The 27,720-nt window shown below is 55.4% G+C and overlaps 9 protein-coding genes across 9 annotated transcripts, besides 16 other annotated features; 5 read left to right on the top strand and 4 right to left on the bottom strand.

Annotated features, from left to right (window-relative positions):
* Positions 1-539: 539 nt before the first annotated feature.
* Positions 540-1,557, top strand: EKO05_0009274 (Ubiquitinyl hydrolase 1; the record flags this gene model as incomplete). Its single annotated transcript, XM_038942186.2, has 3 exons — positions 540-741; positions 800-1,117; positions 1,175-1,557. The coding sequence occupies 3 exons, from the start codon at positions 540-542 to the stop codon at positions 1,555-1,557; spliced, it is 903 nt and encodes a 300-aa protein (XP_038795875.2).
* An 823-nt stretch (positions 1,558-2,380) lies between these two features.
* On the top strand, positions 2,381-4,088 carry EKO05_0009275 (G protein-coupled glucose receptor regulating Gpa2 C-term; the record flags this gene model as incomplete). Its single annotated transcript, XM_038941942.2, has 3 exons — positions 2,381-2,403; positions 2,453-2,604; positions 2,650-4,088. 3 exons carry the CDS (start codon positions 2,381-2,383, stop codon positions 4,086-4,088), a joined length of 1,614 nt encoding a protein of 537 aa, XP_038795876.2.
* A 153-nt stretch (positions 4,089-4,241) lies between these two features.
* On the bottom strand, positions 4,242-5,225 carry EKO05_0009276 (5'-(N(7)-methyl 5'-triphosphoguanosine)-[mRNA] diphosphatase; the record flags this gene model as incomplete). The annotated part of the gene is made up of 1 exon (XM_038946742.1): positions 4,242-5,225. The coding sequence occupies one exon, from the start codon at positions 5,223-5,225 to the stop codon at positions 4,242-4,244; it is 984 nt and encodes a 327-aa protein (XP_038795877.1).
* A 540-nt stretch (positions 5,226-5,765) lies between these two features.
* Positions 5,766-6,424, top strand: EKO05_0009277 (uncharacterized protein; the record flags this gene model as incomplete). Its single annotated transcript, XM_059637504.1, has 2 exons — positions 5,766-6,188; positions 6,245-6,424. 2 exons carry the CDS (start codon positions 5,766-5,768, stop codon positions 6,422-6,424), a joined length of 603 nt encoding a protein of 200 aa, XP_059493487.1.
* A 469-nt stretch (positions 6,425-6,893) lies between these two features.
* Positions 6,894-6,926: a tandem repeat.
* Positions 6,927-7,650: 724 nt separating this feature from the next.
* Positions 7,651-7,706: a tandem repeat.
* Positions 7,707-7,726: 20 nt separating this feature from the next.
* Positions 7,727-7,775: a tandem repeat.
* Positions 7,776-8,169: 394 nt separating this feature from the next.
* On the top strand, positions 8,170-10,324 carry EKO05_0009278 (uncharacterized protein; the record flags this gene model as incomplete). The annotated part of the gene is made up of 3 exons (XM_038941990.2): positions 8,170-9,922; positions 9,971-10,091; positions 10,144-10,324. The coding sequence occupies 3 exons, from the start codon at positions 8,170-8,172 to the stop codon at positions 10,322-10,324; spliced, it is 2,055 nt and encodes a 684-aa protein (XP_038795878.2).
* A 914-nt stretch (positions 10,325-11,238) lies between these two features.
* Positions 11,239-11,339: a tandem repeat.
* Positions 11,340-11,341: 2 nt separating this feature from the next.
* Positions 11,342-11,374: a tandem repeat.
* A 188-nt stretch (positions 11,375-11,562) lies between these two features.
* Positions 11,563-11,595: a tandem repeat.
* A 390-nt stretch (positions 11,596-11,985) lies between these two features.
* Positions 11,986-12,017: a tandem repeat.
* Positions 12,018-12,765: 748 nt separating this feature from the next.
* On the bottom strand, positions 12,766-15,736 carry EKO05_0009279 (proteasome regulatory particle base subunit; the record flags this gene model as incomplete). The annotated part of the gene is made up of 6 exons (XM_038941862.1): positions 12,766-12,786; positions 12,839-14,798; positions 14,848-15,197; positions 15,245-15,409; positions 15,471-15,535; positions 15,604-15,736. The coding sequence occupies 6 exons, from the start codon at positions 15,734-15,736 to the stop codon at positions 12,766-12,768; spliced, it is 2,694 nt and encodes an 897-aa protein (XP_038795880.1).
* Positions 15,623-15,695: a tandem repeat.
* Positions 15,737-15,772: 36 nt separating the features above from the next.
* Positions 15,773-15,799: a tandem repeat.
* A 446-nt stretch (positions 15,800-16,245) lies between these two features.
* On the top strand, positions 16,246-17,636 carry EKO05_0009280 (Non-specific serine/threonine protein kinase; the record flags this gene model as incomplete). The annotated part of the gene is made up of 2 exons (XM_038942097.1): positions 16,246-16,308; positions 16,383-17,636. The coding sequence occupies 2 exons, from the start codon at positions 16,246-16,248 to the stop codon at positions 17,634-17,636; spliced, it is 1,317 nt and encodes a 438-aa protein (XP_038795881.1).
* Positions 17,637-17,662: 26 nt separating this feature from the next.
* Positions 17,663-17,686: a tandem repeat.
* Positions 17,687-17,737: a tandem repeat.
* Positions 17,738-18,524: 787 nt separating this feature from the next.
* Positions 18,525-20,452, bottom strand: EKO05_0009281 (uncharacterized protein; the record flags this gene model as incomplete). Its single annotated transcript, XM_059637505.1, has 5 exons — positions 18,525-19,005; positions 19,055-19,146; positions 19,205-19,294; positions 19,342-19,432; positions 19,482-20,452. The coding sequence occupies 5 exons, from the start codon at positions 20,450-20,452 to the stop codon at positions 18,525-18,527; spliced, it is 1,725 nt and encodes a 574-aa protein (XP_059493488.1).
* Positions 20,453-21,246: 794 nt separating this feature from the next.
* Positions 21,247-21,255: a tandem repeat.
* Positions 21,256-21,299: a tandem repeat.
* Positions 21,300-21,343: a tandem repeat.
* A 2,648-nt stretch (positions 21,344-23,991) lies between these two features.
* On the bottom strand, positions 23,992-26,131 carry EKO05_0009282 (NADPH--hemoprotein reductase; the record flags this gene model as incomplete). The annotated part of the gene is made up of 2 exons (XM_038942180.1): positions 23,992-24,288; positions 24,341-26,131. The coding sequence occupies 2 exons, from the start codon at positions 26,129-26,131 to the stop codon at positions 23,992-23,994; spliced, it is 2,088 nt and encodes a 695-aa protein (XP_038795883.1).
* A 173-nt stretch (positions 26,132-26,304) lies between these two features.
* Positions 26,305-26,349: a tandem repeat.
* A 672-nt stretch (positions 26,350-27,021) lies between these two features.
* Positions 27,022-27,265: a dispersed repeat.
* Positions 27,266-27,720: the final 455 nt, after the last annotated feature.

The raw sequence follows: 27,720 nt of genomic DNA on the forward strand, positions 1-27,720 counted from the left end.
TCCGTGTGCTGCGAGTGGTCCGAGGGGGGGTGTGTGCAGCAGTCGGACGTGCAGCAGGTCGTGTGGGGCGTGTTCGGACTGAGAATTGGCCAAGTCGTGTGCGCAGAAGTGGCAGCGCTGCGGGTGAAGGTGAATGCATCGCGATGCTGAGTCAACCCAAAATTCGCGGGTCCACCTGCGCTCTGGCGCGGGGCAGACTGGCCGCGATGAACGAGCGTCGAGGCCGTCGAGAGCCTCGAAAGCACAGGCCATCGCCGTCCGCCATGTCTGCACCATGTACGCCATGTCTGCACCATGTCCGCCATGTCTGCACCATGTCCGCCATGTCTGCACCATGTCCGCCATGTCTGCACCATGTCCGCCATGTCTGCACCATGTCCGCCATGTCTGCAACCTGCCCGGCGTCGACCGGTGCAGCCTGCGCTGCGACTGGCGCTCTTCAGCCCACACGCATCGGCATGGTGTCGTCGACGTCAGTCGTTGGGTCGTCGTTGGGAGCTTGTCCAGCATGACGCACGCTTGTTTGTTGCCTGCTGGCCATGCTGGCCATGCTTCGTGCTGCCCCACGTACACATAGTCACATACATAAACCTCGAGCTTCCCCGCCCTATCGCCAGAACGCATCCCTCTACCTCCTCCTCTTCTTCTTATACCCTGATCGCACCGGCTCGATAGCGTCCACCGTCATGGCCGAAGACAACCCAGACGTCCCCGTCGGCAAGAAGCGCTTCATTCCTCTGGGTGAGACGGCCCCCCTGCGCCTGCAGACGAAAGCACCAGCGCTGACCTGTCTCGGCAGAAAGCAACCCAGAGCTCATGTCCTCACTCGTGCACAAGCTCGGCCTTTCGGAGAAGCTCGCATTCCATGACGTCTTCAGCATTGATGAGCCCGAACTGCTGGCTTTTGTGCCTCGCCCCGCTCATGCCCTCCTCCTTGTCTTCCCTGTGAGCGAGACATACGAGAGGTTTCGTCGCCAGGAAGACAAGGACACGCCTGAATACGAGGGCCATGGTGCCGAGGAGGAGGTGGTCTGGTACAAGCAGACAATCGGAAATGCTTGCGGCCTGATCGGCCTGCTTCATGGCGTGTCCAACGGAGCCGCGCGAGCAAACATCCGTCAGTGATCCCAGAGCCGCTGCGCGCGGTATGAAACATCGACTGATGCTTTCTCAGACCCCGATTCGAACTTGGCACACCTCATCAGAGATGCTGTCCCGCTGAAACCGGCTGATCGAGCCGACCTGCTTTACGAGTCCGAGGCCCTCGAGAGCGCCCACCAGAGCGCTGCCGGTGGTGGAGACACCAGTGCTCCAGCAGCAGAAGACAACATTGACCTCCACTACGTTTGTTTCGTAAAGTCAGGAGACAATAACCTGTGGGAATTGGACGGTCGAAGAAAGGGTCCTCTCAAGCGCGGCAAGCTTTCGTCAGACGAGGATGTACTCAGCGAGACAGCCCTCGACCTAGGTGTACGCAGCTTTCTCAAGCGCGAATCAGAGGCTGGAGGCGGCGATCTTCGGTTCAGTCTCATCACACTCGCCGAGTCACTGGATTAGGAAAGCCATCAAGACACTTCGCAGCAACCGTTCAAGAAGATACACTGTCGACGGTTTTGCTTACACTACAAACAGTGCTCAAGCATCCAGGGTTTTCACACGTCCTTTACCAGGCCTAGTATCACAATGCACGTCCCGACTGAAGTTACATGAGGCTCATGTATGGAGCGCAACTTTTTGGTGCGAAACGAGTCCATAAAGTGGCAAAAGACGAGAAGCATCTGGCATACTCGTCTTTCCATCCGTATGACTTCGACTTGCAGACCTTGGAGAGGATGGTTGAATGGAGCGCAATTTGAACAAAGCATCGCTAAAGAGAATGAGGACCGTGTCTTGGTGAGGTATGCCGCCAAGGCCATTAGGTTTACCAGAGCAGGTAGTTACCTCTGGTCTCTCATGCTTTCGGTCTATGATCTCTTTACAGCGATGGACGTCATGACAGTACTCATCGTCACGATGGTCATTTATCTGTTTCCTTTTTGTCCCAGCCCTCTTCTTCCCTACACATTCCCTGGCATGATCGGACCCGGTCTTGTGGGGTGAAGCTACAAGACAACAACACGCTTTGAGGCTGTAGCAACCATTCGTATCGAGTCTCTCCATTCTTCATTGCCCCACACTCCAATCCTCAATGCGTTTCTCCATGGACATATATACAGTGGTGCCACTTCTGTTCGGCACTCATGTGTCTGCTCTAAACTTTAACCCGGTGTCAATGGTGGACCCAAACAAAGCAAAGGAGTATGGAATTGGCACAGCGGCTCTTACGTGTTGTATTGTCAGCCTTCTGGCGTCCATACTCTGCATGTACTGGTTTTGTCGCATGGAGAAGCGGTTTCGCCACAGGTGAGCTGTATTTCCCACTTCAAAAGCTACACAGACTAACATAGCCGAGGCTGATTGTTATACTGATATATGGCGACCTCATGCGCGGGACCTGGCTGTTTGTCTTCGCCATCATTTCATTAGCTCGGGGTACAGTCAGGACACCAAGTACCTTCTGTCAAGTGAGCGGGTTTCTGGTACAGTATGGGACGCAGACAAGTGGTTAGTGCCATCTCCGTTAAAGTACATCTGCTGATACTGACGCAGATTACGCTGTCCTGGTGATGGCCTTACACAGCGCCTTACAAGTGTTTTACCCGTCAACCCTGGTCAGCTCGGATGGGCTCTACCCATACCGTCGATACGTCTACGTTGGTGCCTTTGCTATACCCATCCTGATGGCCGGACTAGCCTTTATCAACCCAGTAAATGCATACGTGTCCCAAGGCGCATTCTGCACACTTCCCATCCGGCCCTTCTGGTACCGACTGGCGCTCTCATGGATTCCACGCTACATCATCATTCTGATAATCATTGGTCTTGCGATAGCAATCTATGCCCATGTGGGCTTCGAGATCCGCGCATACTCAAACGTCGACCAGAGCCTCCTGAGCCTCAAAACATCTGACGATTCAACTACGCGGCAAAACGATAAGCAGAACGACATAAAGATGGAGGATATTACATTTGAGCTGTCCACTATGCAACCTCTACCAAATCCGCAGAACAACCGCCCATCAGCAGGACATGAGATCTTCACCCCTCAACACCAAGCATCATCTGCACCTGGAACCAACCCATTTACCACGCCTGGGATGCACCGCGTATCTTTCGACAACGACAACGTAGCGCGCTCTCTACCAGGAAGCACGCTTAACTTGAACCGTTCCCGCACAGATGCAATTCGTCCCGCACTCTTCGCCACGATCTCAGACTGTAGCGTCACAGCGCCTGTCTCCCCACTCAACAGAGACTCTCGGTCCACTGGAAGACCTGACAACGCTGAACCCACCGCACCACCCTTGTCCTCCTCAACGTCGACACGCCTCTCATCGCCTTCCTCCGCGCAAGACTACCCCGCAAAGCAGCGTCAACGCATCCACCGCCAGCTCCGACTGATGTTCATCTATCCAATCGTCTACACCCTCATGTGGGCCACACCGTTTGTAATGCACTGCATGAACTACTGGGACAAGTGGGCCATGGACCCCGTCGAGTTTCTGCGTGTCGGTGGCGCCATTTGCATAACCCTCATGGGCTTCGCCGATGCGCTCATCTTCTCTATACGAGAGAAGCCATGGCGCGGCGTCGAAGGCTCCGACGGGACTTTCTGGAGCAGTTTCGTGTGCTGGAAATCGCAAGGGACTGGCGACGCGGGAGGCGACTGGGATCCGGGACAGGAGGGTCAGAGTGCAGGTGTCAGAGGTGGTGCCGGAGCCGGCAGGACGAGGGGCAGCACAAGTTACCGCACTTCTGCCAGTGGGGATTTCGCAAGGATCGCGGCGGAACAGGCCCGCGCTCGACTGGATATAGAAAGGGGAGAGAGACTAGCGGCGTTGGAGTTCAAGCAGCGGGCTGGAATGAAGGAGGAGAGGCACGGGCATAAGGCGAACAAGGACAAGGCAGGTTATGACGGAGTGGATGTTGGAGATGGTAAGAAGGGGCAGGTGTATGATGATAACGGGTTGGAGGACGACACTGCGTAGAGATGAGCTGAGGGACGAAGCGGCTCAACAGGGATTACAGCGAGGACAACTGGGGAGTTGCGCAGAGGTCCTATTGTTCATTTTGGGCCGTATGACGTGTAGACATGGTACTTTGTAGTCAAATCCATGTCTATCGAGTGCATCCTCGCCAACTCAAAACGAATCCACCGCAACCTCGCGACCCTCCTTCAAGGGCAAGTAGATCTTCTCCCACAGCTCGCTCCTCTCGCCCAGGTGATAACTCAGACTCGCATCCGCCAAACTCGCATCCCCGTCTCCAGCCATGGTATCCAGCTGGGAGATGACATTCTCCAACCCCAGCGCCTTCCCTGTCGCCTGCGTACTGCCGGCCTCGAGCGCCACGTGCACGATATGAACATGGAAGTGATAGTACGTAGGCTGATAGTGCACATACAGCTTCAGCTGATCAGGATCGAGCTGCGGGTACAACGCGACGGCAGCACCTTGCATCCTGCGGCGCATGTGCGTGAGCCAGGGAAGCATATGTTTGCGCAGGTCGCGAACGGAGCGGATATCGCGGCGCTCGACGATGCCGAGGAGGTGCAGCGCCTCGAGCGTCTTGCGGTCCCAGTTCAGGTCTGGGAGCAGCAGGAATCCTTGGTCGCCGGTCTCGCGGTAGATGACGTCGTCTTGCTCTTTCGCTCCGTCGAGGATGTTGTACACCCACTGCAGCGTGCCCCTTTCGTGCTGCTTCGCAATGTACGGTTTCACGTACCGGGCGTAGATTTCTGGTGTTTCGTGCACGATGCGCAGGCCTTGCTTTTCGTACTTCTTAACGTGCTTCGCTGTGCATGGGTAGATGAGGTTGAGTTTGTAGTCGGGAGGGGAGGAGCTGGAGTCTGGGGATGGGTTGCTGTTGGCGAGGAACCAGGCGTAGATGTCGTTTGCGCCGAGGTTCTTGATGTTGCGCAGCGAGGTGGGGAAAGTGGAGAGGATCTCGTCGGAGGTGTCGAAGGCGGCGCGCTCGGCGATCAGAAGCGCTTCCTGCGAGTCGATGGTGCCCAGGAGGGAGATGCGCCGGCCGGCTTGGTCGGAGTTGAGCAGGCGGGTGAGCTGGAATTTCGGGATCAGAGACTCCACGTGTGCGGCTACGTCGGGTGGTGTGGTTGAGGTCATGTTGTCGAGGAGCTTCCTGGATGTGTCTCGTCTCAGGTTTGTGTGTGTGGTTAAGTTGGGGTCTAGTGAAAAGTTAGTGAGAACGTGGAGTGTACAGCGAGAGCTTAGCATGGCGTGTATCATTAGGCAACGAAGCTCACAGTACCAATCTAGGAGCTTGAGTGTTGCATCCCTGACAACACGTTCAAGGACGCCGAGCATCACTTGAAGGTAAGATGACCCCTCCTCAATTGAGATTTTCATGCACACAAGTAACATGAAGAATTTCCAGGTGTATAGTCTGAAACTCACCTGCGATTTTGCAGCCCGACCGCGACGTTTGGGCAACGTAGGACTTGATGTTCGAGTTGTGCAGAAGGTAGAGGGTGAATTACGAGGTCACATGCTCGCGTGCGAACGATGGCGCGTGTCACCTGGCCAACGATTGGTTTGGCAAGACGCCAAGCGCCATCGTTGCGTCACACTCCAGCTGCACGCTTGGATTCACCGCGTCGCAATCACATTCTCAAGTAGCTATCGTACACTTCCCTATCATTCAGAATGCCGCCGAAACGACGAGTATCAGGCGCTACGGCCAAGTCGCAACAGGCGACCCTCGCGTTCCACGGAGGCGCCAACAAAGTCACAAAGGCCGGCGCACGAGCGCAGAACGCGGAGAAGAGCCTCCTCTCCAAGAGCGCGGCGAAGGCTACCAAGCCGGATGCATTCAACTTGGAGACTGTCGAAGAAGCGAAGCCGACGACTGTAGAGGCTGACATTATCGATCAAACCGAGAAGGAAGTCGCGGCGCAAAAGGCTGAGAGCAGTCCAGAAGACGAGACTGCGAGACGCATGACAGATGCTGCAATCAAGAAATACTGGACTACGAAGGAGAAGCAGAGACTAGCGCCGAGAGTGCACCAGGATGACCTGAGCTTGTACGAAAAGGTGCTACGGGAGTTTGACATGAGCGGACAGTACGGCGTAGGTGTATCTCGGTTGAAATGTTAGGGACACGTGAGCTGACAAGCAACTGACAGCCCTGCACTGGTATTGCACGACTGAAGCGCTGGAAACGGGCGTACCGTTTTGAACTCGAGCCTCCGATGGAGGTGCTTGCTGTCCTTTTGAAGGAGCAGGAGGGCGCCAAGGATCAGCTTGTGGTCCAGCGGTCTCACGTGGACGAGCTGTTGAACACCAGGACGGAAGTCGAAGTATGAGGAGGCCGAGGGCTGTCCTCTCGGAGATATTCGACGGGACGCTCTAGGCACGACGTGACGATGATGTTTCTTGTATTGTATTGCTTGGAGTTTGGGGGTTATTCTCGTGGGTTGGATTGGCGGCATCAGCTGGGGCAGGCCCAGCATGACGACGTCTGTACACGACCTCGTGTGCACGCGAGCAGGTGCGCCAAGCAAAAAGAGAAACCGTTCCCTCTCAACATTTTGGACGAACAATGAAGTGATGGACGATTTTAGCGTCAAGCTACGAGTAGTCTACAACGCAGAGAAGTATAAACCAAGCATAGCCGAGCGATCCCTGGCTTGATCCTGATCGATGGCTAGAGGTTCTTGCGCCCGTGACCGGCGGTACGTTGGTGAGGTGCGGGGTTGTGCCAGGTCAGCACGAGATAGCACGACCACGTTCGGTCCTCCTTGGACGGCTGTTCCCTTTGAGTTGAAGAGGAACGTGTGTTGTGTGTTGTGTGTTGTGTGTTGTGTGGATGTCGTGGGCTCTCGTCTCGAATCTCCCCTTTCTCGACGTCGCTCTACCGCAACGGGCGAAAGGCGGGGTTGATGGAGGCATGGTGATAGCGGTTCGACGGAGAGCCCAGAGCTTCACAACGCTCAGAATGTGGTCAAGGGCTTTTGCGGCTGCAGATGTGGGGTGGCCCAGTTCAAGTTCAGTGTGGTGCAAGGGATCCGCATGCGACCGACGCACTAGCTTGCCAGCCCGAATCCGATTCCACGCTGCTGGCGGTGCTTGCCAGCGGGGGCCTATCCTCTATGGATCCTCTTGGGATGACGCTTCAGCGTGCTGGGTTGTAGGGATGCAGGGATGCTGGGGTTGGATGATATCAGACCCACCCACTCTATCGTTATCGCCGGCAGCGGTGGTTCAAGCCTTCAAGGTTGTACTCGCGGACCACCCATGAAAGTGCTGCCGAACTGCCTTGACAGGTCACAGAGCTGAGAGCGCCCGTCTTGAGAGCAAGCAGGGCTGGATTGAGCGAGGTGTGCTCTCGCTCTGCCGCTCTCGAGCCAACTGCACAAGTCTGTGTCTGACAAGCGTGCGTGTGGCTTGCAGGAGGCGGCCAGGACTGGTTTCCAAGCGGCGCCTCTGGGGTGCTGCAGGCGGGGAACCACAGGATGCCATTCCGCTGTGCAACCACCACTAACTACCTACCCTCCTCTCCGCCCGCCCATTTCGCCTTTTTCCTTTTTCCTTCTTCGTTCTTCATTCTTCATTCTTCATTCTTCATTCGTCATTCTTCAATCTTCACTCCAGATCGGCTTGCTGTGCACTTCACTTCACTCCAGATCGGCTTGCTGTGCACTTCACTTCACTCCATACCACGCATCTTTTCAACATGCTCGGCGCCTCCGTGGTCGCACTGTAGGCGCGTTCCTTCCGTCTGCACAGTAGGGCCGCTCGTGTCGCCCCACTGTTGATCAATCGCTGCTTCCAAACGCTGGGCATATCGTCCCATCTGCGTGCTGTAAGTCGGCTTTGCCTGCACTCATACAGCGCATCTGCACTCGATATCCATTGGAGTCCTGTTGACCGTCGATTGCAGAATCGCCCTCTCTCCCCTCCACCACCACTTGCACCCCGCAATTCGTGCTTGTTGGCCCTTGCACCACCCCATCCGGCCACCTGATCTCGTTTAGGAAAGACAAACCGGCCTTGTCAGCACTTTGTGTCGCGTGCCTTCAACTGCACCGTCGACCTTGCACTTGCACGCATGGCTGCCGCAGTGGCTAGGGCACTGCAGATGCCCGGCCACGCTTCAACCCCTCCAGCGCACCTATCGCTCAACACTTCCTCCCACGGCGCTCCTGCCGCAATCCCCAACAAGCATATCCCCATCTGCTCGCCAGGGGGGATCCCAGTGACGCCGCCAGCATCTCCACCCCAAGAGCATGTCCCGCTTGAGACGTCCTCCATCACATACCCGCCAGGGAAGCACTGCACCCAATTTTGCAGTGAACCCCCGGTGTACACCATCACTGCAGACCAAATGGCTGACGCGCTGGAGTACATGGCAACGCACCCATTGCCCAGCCCGGAGCAGGTCTTCCCCTGGCTGCATGGTCTGCATGCCGAAAACCAGATCCAGCTTGCTTTCTTCGCCTCTCGTCGCAAGACCCTTCAAAAGATCCCCAACTGCATCCGCAGCCTGACTGTGGTCAAGACGGGTGGAGACCTGACCACATCAAAGCTGAAGGGTGCCATAGCCGCAGACGAGATTCTTTGCTCGGGCTCGGATGACTCGCCCGCCTTCATCGACTGCGACCCCAAAGACGGCTTTTCCGTGCGCAACTTCCAGATCCAAGCATGCAAGCTGGCCACGGTGTCGGACATCATCATCTATGGCGACCAGAAGACCCATCCCAACGACACCATTGCACTCGCCAAGATCGTCTCGCAGGCTCAGCGGCAATATGAAGCCCGCAACGGCTTTCCCACCGGTCTGTTCAACACCTTCATGCTTTCAGACTCCTTTGGCAGCATGCAGGAGAAGCACCCGGATCTCGTTGCAATCGACCAGACATGTCGTGTGACCGGCAACGTGGTCGACTTCTTCTACTGGGAGCGCTACGAGATGTCGGACATGTCCAAAGCATCCGAGATCAGCAGCAACGTGTTCCTAGGCCCTACACCCGACACTGCCCTTCACCCAGATTGCTTGGGTGAGGACGCGTACGACGTGCTCATCGAGGCAACAGACCTCGCTCATGTACCCGAGTCACGCTCACTGCGGGCTTTGCGCATGGCCATGGACAAGGTTTCACGCAAGTCTGCCCTGCACATGGAGTTTCCGTCTTCTGGAAGCATCATGCCACCGACATGGTCTCACACAGAAGTCGACGGTCTGATGGAAACGTGTCGATGGATGTACGAGCTTGCCAATCCACAAGAAGTCCGTCGATCGAAGCGCAGACGGAGCGAAGACGACGAAGCAATCGAGCTAGACGATATTGCTGTGCCACGCAAATTTCTCATTCATTGCACAGATGGTTACACGGAGACCACCCTTCTTGCATTGGCGTACTTCATGTACGCGGAAGGCCTTCCGGTTCACGACGCCTGGATCAAGCTGCACCGGGAGAAGGGCCGCAACTTCTTCGCTTACCCGTCCGACGTCGCACTTCTTACAGCGATTCAGCCACGGATCTTGCAGGAGTCCCCCAGGTTCAATAAGAGTGTTTTCAATCTTGCTGAGCCGCAATGGCTGTCCAAGATCGACGGCAGCCTACCTAGCAGGATCTTGCCGTACATGTATTTGGGCAACCTAGGTCATGCAAACAACCCAGAGTTGCTCAGAGAACTTGGCATCACACGGATCTTGAGCGTTGGAGAGGCGCTTTCCTGGCCCGATGATCTCAAGAAACAACTCGAATGGCCCGAGGAGAACTTCTTGATGGTTGATCGAGTTCAGGATAACGGCGTCGATCCGCTGTGGAGTGAGTTTGAGCGATGTCTAAAATTCATTGGTATGTAATCTGTCCACCTTCAGCATGTACCCGGTTAACGTCTTATAGAAGCTGGCAAGGCCGCGGGCGAGGCTACGCTTGTTCATTGCCGTGTAGGCGTATCTCGATCTGCGACCATCTGCATTGCGGAAGTCATGAACGAGATGGGCTTATCTTTCCCCCGCGCCTAGTAAGTGTCGCCTTGGAAATGCTTCGAACAACGACTAACATGGGGTTTCCAGCTGCTTTGTCAGGGCGCGCCGACTAAACGTTATCATTCAACCGCATCTTCGATTTACTTACGAACTTCTCAAGTGGGAAGAGTACCAGCGTCAGCGACGCAACGAACCTCTTCGCCGCGAGCTTGAGTGGGCTACTGTCGCGCGCGAAATCGCCTTGATGAATAAGCCCTACTCGAGATGACCTTACGACTAATTTCTCGATATGATTTACGACCGATTTGTGTACGACCACTGAACTTTCGAACCCTATTTATTTGGGTACGATAAACTTCGCTACTAAACGAAGTGAATTCGCGGTCATTTGCGACTTCTGCACTACTTGTTTCTTTTCCGAATGGCGCTGGGCTGTCTACAATACATTTTCTTCTGGGTTACGAATTATTAAGAACTCGGCCACACGGCTCAGTTGGGTCATCTGGGCGTCTGCCCTCCATGTTCCATCCTCCGGATGTAGGTGGGATCGGCTCCATCTAGGCGTGTACTATGTTCTTGAAATGGACATTGGGTCGAGATACATGATACGGCGTTTCTGGGGTTTACTGTAGGGCCGGCGTACATACATAGCCGCTGGGTGCCATCACTTTCGAATACAACAGTTGTTTCCATCTTCATCTTTGTCTGACTCAAATCGCAAGTCACTGATAACGTCTCATCTCATGTAGCAACCGCGTGACATTCCGGTCAGCAGACCAATGACAACGACAATCGTCTTGCGGAACACATGTCGTTCAACTTCAGCTTTCCAAGTCGGCCTGCGCAGTATCTCAAATGGCTTTCTGTGAATGCATCGCGAAGTGAACAAGGTCCAGCACCAGCACCTAGCAATCAGTGCTATCTCGTGTTCAGATGAACAATTGTGCTGCCCAGTATTGTTAACGTGGGGTTTGATAGTGGTGCAGCCATCGTGTCGGCACTGGCGAGGTCGGAGCTCTTCTACAAATGTACTCTCGCTGCTGGATGGATGTGCAAGTCCGTTCAGCACGACGAAACTCCAGTGTGCTGCTCAACGAAGCAACGGAAAGGAACATCGCTATCAAGGCAGTAAGCAAAGGCAATATGATTGCTCAGAAGAGAAAGACTGCAGCGTAACCACCACTTTCCTTCCTTCTTTCTTTCTTTCTTTCTTTCTTTCTTTCTTTCTTTCTTTCTTTCTTTCTTTCTTTCTTTCTTTCTTCCTTTCTTTCTTTCTTCCTTTCACCGTCACCTACACGGCACGCACGTACGTCACGTCGAATCCCATCCCGACGCGAGCGCCGCCCAATCATCCACCTCTCCGCAGCACCGCGACATAGGAAAGACAAACCCCCCCTCCCCCCGGTCCCCATCCTCCACACCACGCACAACCCCTCACCTCTGTGACACCAAACGAAAAAAAAAAACCCCCCAAAAAAAAAACATTTCCTTTGCGGCGCGGCGCAGCACGGCACGACACGACACGACACGACACGACACCACCGACAAAACAACTCATGACATGCCCTTTATCCTCCTTCACCCACTCCCCCCTCCCCGCCGTAATCCACACCACCCGGCGCTCCCAACATTCACCACCTCGTCGCGCGCAATCGCGCACTTCTTCCACGGCCGCGGCTGGCGCGCGCGCCACGTCTACGCACCGCCGCGCTGTTCTGAATCGGAATCGGATGCGGATGCGGAGGAGGAGGATGAGGAGAAAGAGGAGAAAGAGGAGGAGGGGGAAGAGTTCTCGTCACGCTGCTCATCGCTCAGTATATCGAGCATGTCGTATATTGATGCGCGGACACTGTCTGCGTCTCGCCGACGCCGGGTAGCAGATATCGGAGACGAGGAAAATGGACAAGGAGAAGAAGAAGAAGAAGAAGAAGGAGGAGGAGGAGGAGGAGGAGGAGGAGGAGAATGCTGTCGCTCCAGCCGCGAAACGGGGATAGTGTCGTGTGGTGCCGTGGTAGAGTTGCATGACTACGGCATTCCGATCGACGGGGCGTTGTTCCATGGTCCGTGGGCGTCGGCGAGGCAGGTGGAGTACCTGAGGTATTATGCGTGGGGGTACATTGAGTTTGGGGAAGGAAATGGGGACGGGGAGGAGGACGGGGTGGTGGATCTTAGGCTATTGAATGTAGGGGGCAGGGGAAGGGCGGAGAGGAGGCGGGTGCAGAGGGAGGAGATGGAGATGGAGGGTGTGTGCGAGGATGTTGTCGAGCGCATGGAGGAGGATATTGATGAAGAGTTGGCTAGGAAGTGGGAGCTGGCGGAGCGTGCGCTGTTGGCGACGGGCGAACTGGAGTGGGCGGAGCCTAGCAAGACGTTGAGGAAGACGAGAGACTAGTAGGGCGGATGACTTGTAGATCTTGCTGGAGTAAGTGGAGTCAAGACTGGCGGATGGAATAAGAGATTGTAACAACAGTGGATTCCGTCAAGAACAAGACCTCAGGTGGGATGGGTGAGAAAGAAAATGTACGAATGCTTTCATTTCAAGTCGTCGTCTGCACATCTATACATACAGCGGTGTGCCGTCAATCGCAGCAGCGAGGTGCCGAGATCTGGTAGTGTCCGTAGGTCTATTAGTATGCCCAAAAGCTGATGCAGACCCTGTTCCTGCTGGTAATTGTTTACCACGGTGCCTTTCCACTACACCCCAATCGTTTAGTCTTCCCATTCAGGGTTCTGTATGATATTAGCTGATATGCACATCAAGGACATCGAATTGAAGACGTACCTTTCTCAGAATCACCACACCCTCCAACACGTTTGTCAAGCTCAGATACTTCTCGTCTTCCAACTCAGCCCTCTCACCATGTGCCAACAGAACAGGTGTGCTCTGTGTCTGCCAGCCGGTGATGGTCTTCGGTCGACCAGCTTGCCCCACAATGTCGACAGCCTGACCAACGCGTACATTGACGGTGAGCGGCTTGAGCTCTTCGTCAAGGGTGATGAGGAAACGCGGCGAGATGGCTGTCGCCAGGTAGTAAAGGAGGAAATGTGAGTCGCCAACAATGAACGACTTGGCATCGATGAGCGAAACAAGGACGGTCAACAGACCTGAGGCTGCGACACGAGAGAGAACCTGGCGGTCGGTGTGGAAGGGGTTGGCGGAAAGTGTTCCCTTACCCATGTGCAGGAGACCCTGGGCGATGCGTACCATGAACAGAGCGTTGGGATCGCGGTGGTAGTAACTTGCCAGTTGACGGAGGAGCTGTGCAAGACGGGCATTGTTGGTGCCAGCACCACACAGACCCATGGCGAAGATGGCGTTGATCGCAACGTCGTTGTCATTGTCGTGAGAGTATCGTGATAGTGTGTCGTAGATCTTCATCTGGGGGTTGCTCGGGCTGATGAGACCCAGTGCGAGGGGAACAGCCTTGCGGATGTTGGCCTCACCATAGTGCATCAAGTGGCCCAGGGTTCGGAGGATCATCTCCTGGCCGACATCCTCACCCATCGCAACCAGCGACAGACCGATGACAGCATACGACTGGAGCAACTCGTCGCCGTTCTTCTCTTCGCTGTCATCTTCAATGTGCTCGTTGCAGATGTGGAGCAACTGCTGGATCTTCAAGACTGCACCAGTACCAGCCCACGCACAAACCTCTGTCAAGACGGAGGCAGACTTTGCCATGGGGTGATCGAGCGCCTTCAGGGTCTCCAGGATGACGTCAACCTCCTCTTGTTGACCAAAGAAGAGCAGCGCGAGGCCGAGAGACATGAAGCGTGTCCACTTATCCTTGAGTTGGCTTGATCGGTCCTCATCCAAGAGAGTGTTCATTAGCGCATCTGTGACCTCACCGTTGGCAGAACCAACGAAGATCAGACCAAGTGACAGCGCAGCCATAGCAGAAAGCTGCATGTCGAGACTCGTGTCGCTGACAATTGGCAGGAGGAGCTCAAGGAGCTCTTCCTTGTTCGAACCAGCGTACGCCAGACCAAGACCCATGATGGAGGCGAGGCGGATGTTCTTGTTCTTGTGTGCAAGGTTGTCCTCGTCGCCCAGCAGAGCCAAGGCAGGGTCGGAGTCCATACGGACGCCAGAGTTGAAGATACCCGTGGCAAGCATGGCTCCGGCCTTGACCATATCGTCGTCGACGTTCGTGTACGGGTCAATCTTATCGAGACCAGTCTCGACATCCCACAACATCAGCATACCCAGCGATGCTGTAGTCGACAACATGCCCTCCTCCTTGGTCTTCCAAACCCAACTGCTCTTGCTGTCCGAGTTCAACATGAGCTTATCATTGCCATAACCGGTGTTGACGAATGCGTTGACGAACGCCGATGCAAGATTATGTCTCGCCGAGTCGGTGTTGGTCAGACCCGCAGTCCGGCTGCTCTCGAGATGTGTCTTGTAGATGTCGTCTGGTGTCTTGGGGTCGAGGATGTTCAGCTCCTTGCCGAGCGCCTTGAAGTGGTCTGGTAATCTGGAGTTGTTTAGGCACTCCTGGAGCTCTGTGTCATCATCGTCCGACACATCGAACCAGATACGCTGTCGCGCAATGAGGAATGCCATCTGTCTCCGGATTGCCTTGTCCTTGGTCGAGTTAAACGCCTCCTCAATCAGGTCTCTGTCGTTCAGACGTATCGCCAAAGCCACTGCCTGTGTGTACTGTTTGTATTTGCGGTAGATCTGGTATGCGGTGCGGAGGAACTTGTCATTGTCAGGGTATGTGAGCAGTGGCACGATACTGCTGCAGTCAGTACTAGCACACCATCCTGACGAGGGTGCCTGCTTACCCAACCATGTACAAGCAGACGCGCGCATATGTATTCTCGTCAATGTACTGCTCGATTTGGTCAATCATCTCCAGCTCGGAGAGGATGTCTACCGCATCCGCCTCGGCGTTGTGCTTGAGGAAGAAAGGGACGAGGTTGGAGGCGAGGTCGGTAACGTCGTCGGTTGACTTGTCGTCGTTCATGCGGTTCTGGAACTCTCTGCCAATCTCGAGCGCAAGGTGGCGCATGTACTCGTGTCCCCACGAACCCAGGTCTGTGGATGGCGCCTGCAGGCGGTACTTCAGGCAGTCGAGGCGCTCTTCGTCCGAGTATGTCATCCCGAGCACCGAGAGCATGTCGGCGAACGATTGCTGGTAGCGTCAGTGTTTACTCATCACGCAGCGAGATGTGGGCATACCTTGTTCTCGCCCTCAGGCCACGACGCATACTGCTTCTCGAGGCTCTCGTAGTGGGGTCGTAGGAACTTGAGCGGCTTGGGCACTGCTGTCATGGAACTCGTCGATGTCTTGATGAACTCCTTGATCTGGTCGAGCGCGGGCTTGTACAGGCTGGCGTCGGATTCCTGTGCGTTGGTCAGCGCGAACTGCGGGGATACACGACATGCACCGAGGGAGGCGACCTACCAGTATCCGCTCCACCAACATGTCCAGCTCGTTCTTCAGCTGCTGATCTTCTTCGCTGAGCTCCTCTGTGTTCGCCATCAGTATGCATCCAGTGTGGCATGCCGGTTGCGGCGGTCGCGCAGGCAAGACGTACCGCCCGTGGTCTCGACCTTCTTGTCCTTGCCATCTGCCTTTGTGTCGTCCTTTTGGTCTGCCCCGCCGTTGACTGCCTTGCCCTTGCCCTTGTCGGCGGCGGCGGTGGGCTTCTTCTCGTCTTCCTTCGCCATGACGATTACGAAGTGGCAGCTAGTGCAGGCGGCGAAGTGGATGTGGATGTGGATGTGGATGTGCTAGGCGTGCTGGGTTGCGGAGGGGAGCGGTCGTGGTAGAAACCCTCCAAGTGGTGTCCTGAGGTGCGGTGATAGAAAGGAAACGGGGGCAAAGACGCGACTCGGTGGTGGGGGGAAGTGCGGCGATGTGCTGGGTGGATAGTTGATGGAGCTCTCTCTCTGCTCGACATACGTCGGTGCTTGGCAGCTCGACCCACCGACACCGACCGCTGCGGCGTTCGACGAGAAAGCTCCACCCGTCCAAAAAGTGTCCCGCCAAAATCATTTCTAGTGTCCCGCGCCGAAAAGTGCACTGGAAGTGGACAACACTGGACAACACTGAACAACACTTGAACAACACTTGAACAACACTTGAACAACACTTGAACAACACTTGAACAACACTTGAACAACACTTGAACAACACCACACCTCGACGCGTCTGCGAAGACGACCACACCGCCACAATGAAGCTCAACGTCAAGAACATCCGCTACCTCACGCCCGAGGACTGGCGCGTCCTCACTGCCGTATGCGCCCCGCCATGCCCTGCACTGCCTGCAGTGCCTGCACACACTCAAGAGCTGACGCTGATCGAGACCAGACAGAAATGGGCTCTCGCAACCATGAAGTCGTGCCCACCTCCCTGATCTCCTCTATCAGCGGCTCTGGCATCGGCGTGCACAAGTCCATCTCGAACCTTGCCAAAATAAACCTCATTGCAAAGACGAAAAACGCAAAGTACGACGGCTACCGCCTGACCTACGGCGGCCTCGACTACCTCGCCCTGCACACGCACACCAAGGCCTCCACCGTCTTCTCCGTGGGCAACCAGATTGGCGTGGGCAAGGAGAGCGACATCTTCGTGTGCGCCAACGCAGAGGGGAGACAGCTGGTCCTCAAGATCCATAGACTGGGCCGTATTTCCTTTCGCACCGTCAAGGCGAACAGAGACTACCTGCGCAACCGGCAGGGCGGGAGCTGGATGTACATGTCGCGCCTCGCCGCGATCAAGGAATTCGAGTTCATGAAAGTCCTGCGCCGCGAAGGCTTCCCCGTGCCCGAGCCCGTGGGGCAGAACAGACACACAGTCATCATGGGCCTGATCGACGCATTTCCCATGCGCACAATCTCAAAAGTCGGCAATCCGGCCCCGCTGTACTCGGAGCTGCTGAACTTCATCGTGCGCTTCGCCCAGCACGGACTGATCCACGGCGACTTCAACGAGTTCAACATCCTGATCGAGGAGAAGTTCCAAGGCGACGAGCGCGTACAGCTCATACCCACCATCATCGATTTCCCCCAGATGGTCTCCATCGACCACGCAAACGCAGAGTACTACTTCGACCGCGACGTCGCCTGCATCAAGCGCTTCTTCGACAGACGCTTCGGCTTCACGAGTGACGAGCCGGGTCCCTTCTTCAAAGACGCAACGAAAAAGGTCGTCAAGAGACTGGACGTCGAGGTCGAGGCTTCGGGCTTCAGCAAGAAAATGGCAAAGGAGTTGGATACCTATATGAAGGAGCACGGCGTCGATGGTGACGCTGGAGGTGCTGAAGAGGGTCGCGAGGACGAGTTCGAGCTTGATGCTGAAGACGATGGATCAGACCCTGAGGAGGAGCCACAAGAGAAAGATGCTGGTGGCGTTGCGCTTCACGCCGACGTCGACGCTGAGAGCGCGCCATCCGCAGAGGCACCTTCGCTGGACAAGCAGTCACCTGCTGCTGTTGCGTCTCACATGACGCTACTCGACATTCGCGACAACGATCCACTACCAGACCTCAGCGAGTGCAAACCCCGCCCGCAGTCCACAATGACCACCAAAGCTGCCAAGAAGAAGGCCGGCTGGGCCATCTGAGCTTCTCCAACAGTCTCTCCTCCATTTCATCATCATCATCATCATCATCATCTTCTTCTTCTTCGTCTTCTTCTTCTTCTTCTTCTTCTTCCTCTTCTTCTCCCTCCTTCTCCCGTTTCTTCAGCGATACCCATATCTTTGGAACCATTAGCTAGCTAGTGTCCTGCTCAAAAGTTCAACGACAAATAGATCCACGACCCTCCATAGACACAATCAAATGAATCCATCCCATCATCCAGCATGCCTCAAACTGGCCGCTGCTTCCATGAAAACACACCACAAGAATTCCAGGCCCATGTCCGTCCATCAACAATTGCATCCACTGCTCAAAAGCTTCTCACTTACCCGAGTCCTGCAACGTCAACATGGCAAATTGCAAAACCTCAATGCATGCGAAAGAAGATGTATTATACGACCCATTATTGAAACTCCGACAGACCCGGCCATGTGTCTCTGGCCGTTGCCATACCTGATCCTGCTCCCCCAGCGATGAGAAAAAACTGCAATGCGTAACTCATGGAAATCTTTTGGTTCACCACCCGACTCACATGCTAATAGATACTCCTAAGATGGACACAGTAGCCTCCCAAACGGCCCCATCGAGTCGCGGGACGAAGTACGAAAAGGATATGTTCAGGGAGCCGGAAGCAAGAAAGGGAAGTATTAGGCGCTGATGTCGTAAGGATCATAGCCGGAGCAAAAGACAGAAAAGAAAAGACCGGGCCAACGACCAAACTGACATGTCGTGCCATGACGGTTGAGATAATTAACACCGTGCTCCACGAGCGATGCGGCTGGTGGATGCTGAAGGAGCAATCGTGAAAAATAGATGCGTACACGAGAGTATGGTAACGACAAGTCCAAGGATCGTTGCGACGCAGTAGATATCTACTCGTCTTGACGAGCAGGCGAGTCAGCCGTGTTGTCAGCTTTGACGGGTGTCGCGGGGTTTGTCTTGGTCTCGATGCCATTCTCAGATGTGCCGTCATCGCTGTTGACAGCACCGGGCTGGGATACGTGGTACATAGCTGGGCGGGAGGTACCAAGTGTAGACGGAATGGCCGGAGCCCAGGGTTGACGGTAAGCACCACGCTGCATGAACATCTCGAACTCGCTTCCAGCGCTATGCGATACCGGAGAGACGTTATCATAACGATCAGGTGTGCCCAACGCCCTAGCCTGAGCAACACCGACTTCGTACTCAGCAGCACGGAAGACACGGCCTGCTGCTGTCTGTTGCTTCAGCATCTTCTGCTCGTGAGTGTCGGAAAAGCGGATTTGAATGAGATGCTCCTCGCCGTTGGGCTTGGAAACAGGCGTGTTGTTGAAACTCTTGATGACCTCGTCGCAGATATCGCGAGACTCAAAGCTGTAGAGTGTAAGCAGCGGTCGGATACCAAGATTGGGGCGCGACATACCGAGCAAAGCCAACACCGCGGCCAGTGCCACTGAGATCACGAAGGATTCTGCTCGAGCAGACCTTGTGTGGGGCGAAGATAGATGCGAGCTCCTGCACAATAGTCAGCAGTGGTCTTTGGAATTGTGACAATGGGCTGGTGGATACATACATGTTCGTTCATGTTCTTGGGTATGTTGGATACGTAGAGGTTGGTGTTGCCATCGTCGGAGAACTTCTTGAGCTTCGAGTAAAATGATTCCTAAAAGGGTCAGTGGACCAGGCGACGAGAACAGGAAGAGAACTTACTCGAGCGAAGCTGACTTCATAACCCAGGTAATGGAAACCACGAATGCAGTCCTCCGCATCTTCAAAGTTGTGAAACTTGATGAAACCAAAACTGCAGTGGATGTTAGCTCCGTAAAGTGAAGATGAGGGATCGGACTTGCCCCTTGCATAGGTTAGTCTTGAGATCGATGATCGACTTGGAGCTCTGGATGTCGCCAAAGCGCCTGCCCCAACCATGTAGCATCTCATCGGTCGTTTCTGGCAGTAGACCTCGGATGTAGACGTTGGTCTCGCCAGACTTGTTCTCCAGGCTGCGGTCGAGAGGCTTGTGTGGAGAATTAGGAGCAGGGATTGCGCGTGGGATGGGAGGCTCCTGATGCACCAAAGCCAGCAGATGGGGAGGAAGAGTAGGCATGATCTGCTGCTTCTGAACGGGAGCCATCAACTGGTACGAGTGTGGTAACTGTGACGGCGAAGGGGTTGCACTGCTCGTGTAGACGGCGCTGGGCGACCGGTCCATGATCGTAGCGCCAGCTCCGTAACGGTACATACCACCACTACCGAACGGTGTGCCAGGGATATCATTCTCGTTGGAAGACACAGAGTCTCGTCGGGGGGTCATGAGCGAAGGCATGTCCCCAGAGGACATACGGGAGGCCCAGCCAGGTGCCATGGGGCTATGTCCAACGACGGCTTGGCCGTACTGGTACGCGGTCTGCGGGTCAAAAGTGCCGTTGTGGTTGTACATGGCTGTAGAGTGTGCCATGGCAGCTTGTTGCTGCCCTCCAGGGAGCACCTGGTACATGGAGCCGAGAGCGTGCTGATTCGGGATCCAGAGGCCTTGGCCCTGCGACATGGGCATGTTACCATACTCGGAGGAGTTAGCAGTCATACCGGACCCGGCAGACTTGTGGTTTCCAGACGAGCCGTAGGGAGCGTGCATGTTGAGCGCTGCCATGGTGTTTGTCAGACCTTGCAAACCAGCATCACCGTTGGGAGACATGGGCAGACCTCGGGGAAGGTACTGAGCGCCGTGGCCCTGGCCGACTTGGCTGTATGCATTGAGCATGTGTTGACCTTTGTAGCCACCTGTGGGTGCGACGTAGCCATTTTGGCGGGCGTTGGTGGTCATGGTGGCGGAGAAAGGAGCTAGATGACCGAGACTGGAGCTGTATAAAGGCGGGACGGCTGGACGGCTGGTGACAGATGTCGGAGGGTGCTGCAGAGAAGAGTAGGGCAATCGAAAGATGTGAGCTCGGTGATGCGGCGACAAAAAGTATCAAGAACGGGAGAGCGGGCGAGGCTGCTGAGATGTACGGAAGAACGTTGCTCTGGGCATGGTTAGTCATGTACGTCCACCTAGGATACTGCCGCAAGAGGAGACGGTGAACGGTGATGGTGAGCCCAGCCACAGTTTGAGACGAAAGAGGGGTGGGTGGGGTCCACGACGCTTGGACATTTGCCCAGTTGCATGGGTGTGAAGTGAAGGGAAGCAACGAAAGCAGCGAGGTGACATCAACATACCGAATCGTAAACGTCAAACAGTCGCAATGTGCTGGACTGGTAGTGACTCCAAAGCTGTCGACAATGTCAGTGTACGGAGATAGGAAGGGTGAGGCAGCGATGAGCCATACCTGCGAAAAGCTACAAAGAATGTGGCCACTGAAGCGTATTGGTGAGAAAGAAGTGGTGCAGAATGAGTGAAGAGAAGAAGAGAAGAGAAGCGAGGAGGGGAGGCGAGAAGAAAAGGCGTTCGAGGGCGGCGGCTCGGCGTCGTGCAGAGGGCAAGAGCCGTGGTCATGTCTCGGTGGAGGAGGGGAGTAGCAACGGCGCGCGCATGTATACACGGAGCAACCTCGCCTTCCGCCCGGGGAAGTCGCCAAAAACCAGGTAGATGGGATGGAAGGCACTCACCTTGCTAATGATAGGTGCTGGAGCTGGAGCAGCGGCTGGAGCAGCAGCAGGAGCAGCAGCAGCAGACGGGTAACAGTGACAGTACAGACGAAAGCAGTAGCAGGCGCAGAACTGGGGTCGAGCTTCTTCCCTTTCTCGCCTCTTGTTTGGCGCGCTGTGGGTCTTTAGTGATGTTGGGACAGTGATGTTGGGGAAGTGCTGTTTGAATAGTGATGTCGAGGTTTCGATTGCGGATGAAGCTGCAGCGTGTGTGCTGCCATTTGGCTGCGGTGGGAGTCTACTGCTTTAATAAGACCTGTTGAAGACAAGAAGTGCGGCGTTGATATGTGCAAGCCAGGGATGTGCCTCTGTACAGCTGCAAATGAGTGCAGGCGACGCGACGTCACATCAGTCGTGCTCTCTGCCCGCTTCCACACCTGGCGGCCATGCCCTTCTGAGCCGAGCGTGTAGCAGTCTCCAGACGACGAGGCGTCCCAATCTGCACTCGAGCTTCTGCTTCCAGCAGCCTGCTCTCCGCCATAGCAAAGCTAATGCAGCCCTCAGCGCCCTTGCAGTAGGGCTGAAGGAGCAACGGCATCTGGAGCAAATACCAACCTGAACGCCACCTGCTCCTAGCGCAGTGCGCGCGAGCAGAGCAAGCTCCCTCTGTAAGAAGACGATCTACGTGGCGGGTCAGATCGCGGGATGAGGATTTGCCCTGTCACTTTTTCAACTCCGCGCTGCAGTCGGCTCTCGGATTCTCGCAAATCCACCTCCCCCCAGGACCCAGGACCTACTAGGTGCGTCGCTTTATTTGACACTGAGATTAGCTTGCAGCACGTTAGTAGAGTGACACGACACAAGGAACCTCTCTTGTAGCGACCTGTAACCCCACTGTTGCCCACAAGGGGCTGGGGATAGTCCTGCACTCGTAGAGGTCTGTCTGCGGTGCACTGGTGACTTCTGCTGCGAGCCGGCGCAGTGCAAACAGTCGCAGCCATTACTAGCTGCATTGGACGACATGCGTCTCCAAGTCGACTCCGCCAGGCCCCACTCGTCAACGTTGAGGCCAACGCTTTTCGGGTGACAGTGCAGAGCCTCCAGCGGCCCACAAGCCGTCGCCCCGGCGTAGCAGCAGCTGACAGAAAAAGTCCCGTCATGTCTGCGACAGCCATACTACTGCAAGGGCGTCTTTCTCCACCAGGCAAGACTTGATTGTCAAGCGCTTCGATAGGAGGCTACGTTGCGGCTGCAAAATTCAGGAGTCATTGGGGCGTGAGGAAGAGACACGATCATGGAGCGGCAAGACTGCGGCCGCGAATGGTTCTCTGAAAGCGAGGACCGAAGTACAAGAGGATGTTTGGGACAGGTTACTAACCATGCTTGTAGGGCGTCCCCATCAAGCGCTCTGCAAACAGCCAGTTGGGGCGCAATGTGAGCGGATGTGTTACGGCACTCACTCGATAGAGCTCTGCTCGCCTGTTCGCGTGCTGCGTGGGCGCAAGAGCACTGATTACCGTGTTGCATATTCTTCCAAGTAGCTATCCGGAGCTTTGTTCGCAAGCAGGGTTGCTGAAACAGTGACTGCAGGCTTGGAACGCGGCTCGCCACGAAGCAAGACGTTGGTTTGGCAAGGGCCGACAGTTCCAGTGGAGATCACCAGGGGTGCATGTAATAGACGGCTCGTGAGAACAGTTCCGCTGGGCTATTTGTCGCATGGCGTGCCGAGCGATGGCCCTCCAGATGTCACGCATGCCGTGCACCCTTAGGCGCTGCATTGCTTCTTCTTGTGTGCACATCGCTCGACTCTCTTCTGCTTTTGTCCGCGCCACCCACCGTTGCTTCGTTGCGACTCTGTTGATGTTACTCAACTCGACCTGAAACCTGGACTCCGGATCGACTCGCTACCACCCAGGGCGACGAAGAGGCCATGGTCCTCAGATTCTGTTTGAGCTGCATCCTCGAGGTGGTACAAGGCGCGAATCGTGCCGTATCAGCCTCGCCTGGAAGTCGTCAGGGTTCACGGAAATCTTGGGGCTGTATCGTGGTCCATGCTCTGACTGAGCATCAGAGATTGCCAGAGATTCGCGGCACCCAAGGACAATCATGTGGGACAAGGTTGCCATAGCATAGTGCGCTCCTTACTGTGGCCTTCGACCTCTCACTGCCTCTACCATGGGACGGACGGATCCTGGACGTGAGATCCCAGGCTTTGTTGATAGTACAGCTCTGGAGGGCACTTGTTCGCGGGGAAAGGGCAGGACCCAGACACGGTGGTACTGCACGGTATTGGTACACGGGAGGGCTCCAGGTAATGGTGTATCTGGATACCCGAGGATGTTGAGAAAGGTGTGCAACTGTAATCATCTACTGTTCGAACGGGGGGCTTCAATGCGGCAGCCTGTGCCGATGTGTCGATGTGGGCATGCGGGATGAAGTTGGAACGGAATGGACCTGCTTCACGAGCGGGTCCTACGGTTGCCGGCACCGGCCAATTGCGCTTCAGCAACACCGCGCTGTAGGAACACCGCAGGATTTACAACATGACTAGCCTGTGCTCTTGGTGCAGTTTGTACAGTTTTCGTATGATGGAATTCGTCGCTACTTTATCTACAGTTCACATACAAGCAGTAGGTATAGTACCGGCAAATCTATAACGCTGCTGTGTAGCCCAAATCGATCCCCATTATCGCCAGGCCCCAATGTGAATTCATCAAACGCTAGCCACTCTACTCCAACCCAATCTTGAAAATGTCTCCTCATGTACCCAAACGTCCATTACGACCAGACGTCTTCTTGGTACTGGTTTGACGCTCTCATAGCCTTGACAACGTCTTCACCCTTTGCCTCGGGTACATTCCTGTACTTGGCAATGATTTTGCCGAGAAGTGTGTTGACCTCGCGGGCCATGTGTGCTGCGTCACCACAGACGTAGAAGTAGGCTTTCTGCTCTAACAGCTTGTTGACCTCTTCGCCGTGTTCTTCTATCAGATGTTGAACGTAAACCTTGTTGGGACCGTCTCGTGAGAAGGCTGTGTGCATGACAAAGTTGTCGCCCAGAGCTTCCTTGTATTGCTGTGACGTGGGTTAGCCTAGTGGAGACGCGTCAAGACTGATGATGACTTACTTCCCACTCCTTCTCGTACATGAAATCTTCAGACTTCTTCCTGCAACCAAAAAACAGAATGGTCTTGCCAACCTTCCTACCAGCCTTGGCCTGGGCAGCCCTCTCCTGGATGAAACCTCGGAACGGAGCAACACCAGTGCCAGGTCCAACCATGATGATAGGCTTGGAGGGATCCGAGGGGAGCTTGAAGTTCGAATGACGTATGTGTATAGGTACGTGGATGCCGTCGTACTTGTTGCGAGGACCAGTGATGGAGTAGCTCAGGCCATGCGGATCGGGAGAGGGGTCGCCATGTTGCTTCTGCTTCAGAGCAAGGAGGTAGTTTGTGGTGACTCCCTTGAGGACGTGTGGTGCGTCAGGCTTCTGGTAAGAATCGACGACGGCGGTGATGGAGATCTTGGAGTTTTGCACTAACGAGGAAGAGGAGATGGAGTAGTAACGCGGCTGGATCTTGTGGAAGCCTTCGATGAGGAAGGAGAAGGGAACCTTGGTCCATGTCTGGCCGTGTCCTTCAATCTCGAGCAATTGGGCCAGGTTGAGGTGACGGTTGGTGACCTTTTGCTTGAAGTAGTCCTTGTCGCTGCCAAGCTTTGCCATCTCGGCCTTGACGTCGTCGTTGGGGGCGAATTGAGCAATGTTGGCGACCAGTTGACGAGAGACGGTTCCGCAAATCTCCATGTGGAAGCGAATGGCGGCATCGTAGGTAGTGGGCGAGGGGAAGGGCACCTTGGCAGTAGGGTCCAGAGCCTTGACTGCGATGACCGTGTGACGCTTGTACTCCTTGTCGAGGACCTTGAAGAGTCGGTCGACTTCCTTGCCAGCGTTGTTGGGCCAGATGGCGATGTGGTCACCCGTCGTGTACGAGAGCTTAGAGCCCTCGATGCTGATTTCCATGTGCAGACAGTTCCGCTCCTTTGTGGTGAAGAGCTCGGAGGACTCGACGATGGGGGCGATGAAAGGGTTGTTGGCGTTGAAGGGACCTTTCTGCTTGCCCTCGAGGTGGTTCGCGTTGGGCTCGCCCAGGTAGACGGTGTCATGTTCAGGCGAGAGGTCTTCCCTTTCGGTAATTTCAAAGACGGGCTCGTAGGAAGATTCACGCTCGTCGAGCTTCATCTGCTCGGCGACAGCAGCCCACATGCCCTCCTTCCAGGCGAGGAAGTCCTCCTCCATGGTGCCCGCGCCATCGTCGCCCTCGCCAGCTGGGCCGAGTCGAGTTGCGCCAAGCCTGGTGAGGTGCTTGTCGGTGTGGCGGATGACGGAATTGTAGTGCTCGTACGTGTTGTTGCCCAGGCCGAATGCAACGTAGTTGAGGTTGGCCAGGGGTTTGGTGCCTTCATCGTGGACGCCGCTGAAGTTGGGTTCGTCGTGGGCAATGAACTCGAAGAACTCGACGGCGTTGTCCGTGGGCTCGCCCTCGCCGTACGTGGCCATGACGAAGACGGCGAGCTTGTGGTCGGGGAACGTGTCCAGGATGTCGTAGTCGTATTCCTCCATGTCGGCCACCATGGTCTTGAGGCCGAAGCGCGCGTGGCCCTCCTTAGCAATGCGCGCTGCGTAGTCCTCGGCGGTGCCCGTCTGGCTGCCGTAGAAGACGACGCAGTCCTTGTCCGACTCTTCCATCTTCTTGACGATGTCGCGAGACTTGACGTCGGCATCGTCGCTATTGTCGATGCCTGAGCCGCCATAGGGATCGGCCGCGACGGCCCAGTAGGTGCCCTTTGTGAAATAGGCGACGGTGCCGAGCAGCAGCGCTGCCAGCACGACAATGTCGAGCGTGTCGAGTTGCGCCATGACGGTGCTCGTGGGCAGAAGGCGCGGGCAGTGAAGGGGCTCGGGGTAGCAACAACAGAAGGTCAGAGACGCGCTGCGATCTGGTCACAAGTCGCTGTCGCCGGAACAGGGGAAGGTGGAGGGGGTATTTGTAGCGGCGTCAGCTGCAGCTGGTGGATCGCGCGGGTGGGTATCGTTGTACGCTGCACGCTGCACGCTGCCTTCGGCCGTGCCGCTGCTGGGGGGGGGGCTTGTTAAAGGTGAGGTGCAGAGTGTTGTTCAAGCTGACCAGCACAAGGCAGATCCCATTGTTATCTACTCTACCCATCTGTCTTCAACGCCTGCCCCGTGACCAGAAGTGATGCCGTCACCGTCTGCAGCGCTGGCTCGGTCCTGGCTCGGAACGCACCAATTCCGCATATGCTCGCGCTTCCGAGGGTCACCGCGCAAGCCTCAGCTGAAGCCCCGTCAGATTTCCGCGCATTGTGGGGAAGACTTGTCGACTACACGTGGTAGCAGGTCCAAATAGTGTAGGTGGGCGCGCCCGTTGGCTGGGAAGCAAAGCTGGCTTATAGCTTGATTTACAGCAACGCAAAGGGCATGCAGCAGAGGTAGCCAGCGACCATGAGCGCCCTGGTTGGTGTGAGACGAGTGCGTAGAGCTTGTGCGTGCGCCGTCACTTGCCCGTTGCCTCGACCCACCGACATTACTTCTGCCCAATACCACATGCATGTACGAGCCGTACAATCTCGTGCGGGCGCCGACGACGTCCGTCTTCCCGACCTGGAGCCCATCTGCTCGCAACGCCTGTACTTTGTACGCTGCCAAAGCCCCGTTGCCAGCATGGCGGTGAGCTCGAGGTAGACGGCCACTGTGTACTGACTCCTGAGATCGATGGCCACTGTGTACTACTATGGTAGCTGGCATGAGTAGTGTAGGTGGGGAAGCACGACAGGGGTGTTCAGCTGTATTTTTCAGATAAATTGAATTGTATTACTCAGTATCTTGCATTGTGATGGTGCAGGTGAGCATTGTGTTATATACAAAAATAGGGGGGGTTTGATGTAATCTAGTCAATAGAGCCATTCCGGGTCATCTGGAGAACACCCTGGTGGTGCCGGACCCACCTACACTACTTGTGCCAGCAACCATAGTCAGATCGACAGCCATTTTGTACTGAGAACTGATCGTATCGGCCGTCTCACTATCGATGGGCGAAACCACCTCCCTCTTGTCAGCACAAGTGAGATGGTGTCTAGGTAAGCCGTGTGATTCGACTGTTGACGGTCGTTGGCAATAATTAAGCGACCTCCACAGTAGGGCTCACACATTCGACACAATTCGGTTCATGCATTATACCCGCCTCTGTTTCTTTGCCACAGCTTTCCTCGGTGGCCCACGTCATACTCCCCTTTTTCTGTACCGTTGCCGTACGCAGATGATGCTGGTTCATCAACTGGCTGACAATGGTTCATCAACTGGCTGAAAATAATTAACTGGCTGACGATAGTTCATTAACTGGCTGACGATGGTTTATTAACTAGCTAACACGTTATCGACAAGCTGGCGATAGTTTATTCACTGGCTGACAATGATTGACTGGCTGACGA

This window comes from Ascochyta rabiei, chromosome 16 (genome assembly GCF_004011695.2).
Source record: "Ascochyta rabiei chromosome 16, complete sequence".
In the NCBI taxonomy this organism is placed as follows: Eukaryota; Fungi; Ascomycota; class Dothideomycetes; order Pleosporales; family Didymellaceae; genus Ascochyta; species Ascochyta rabiei.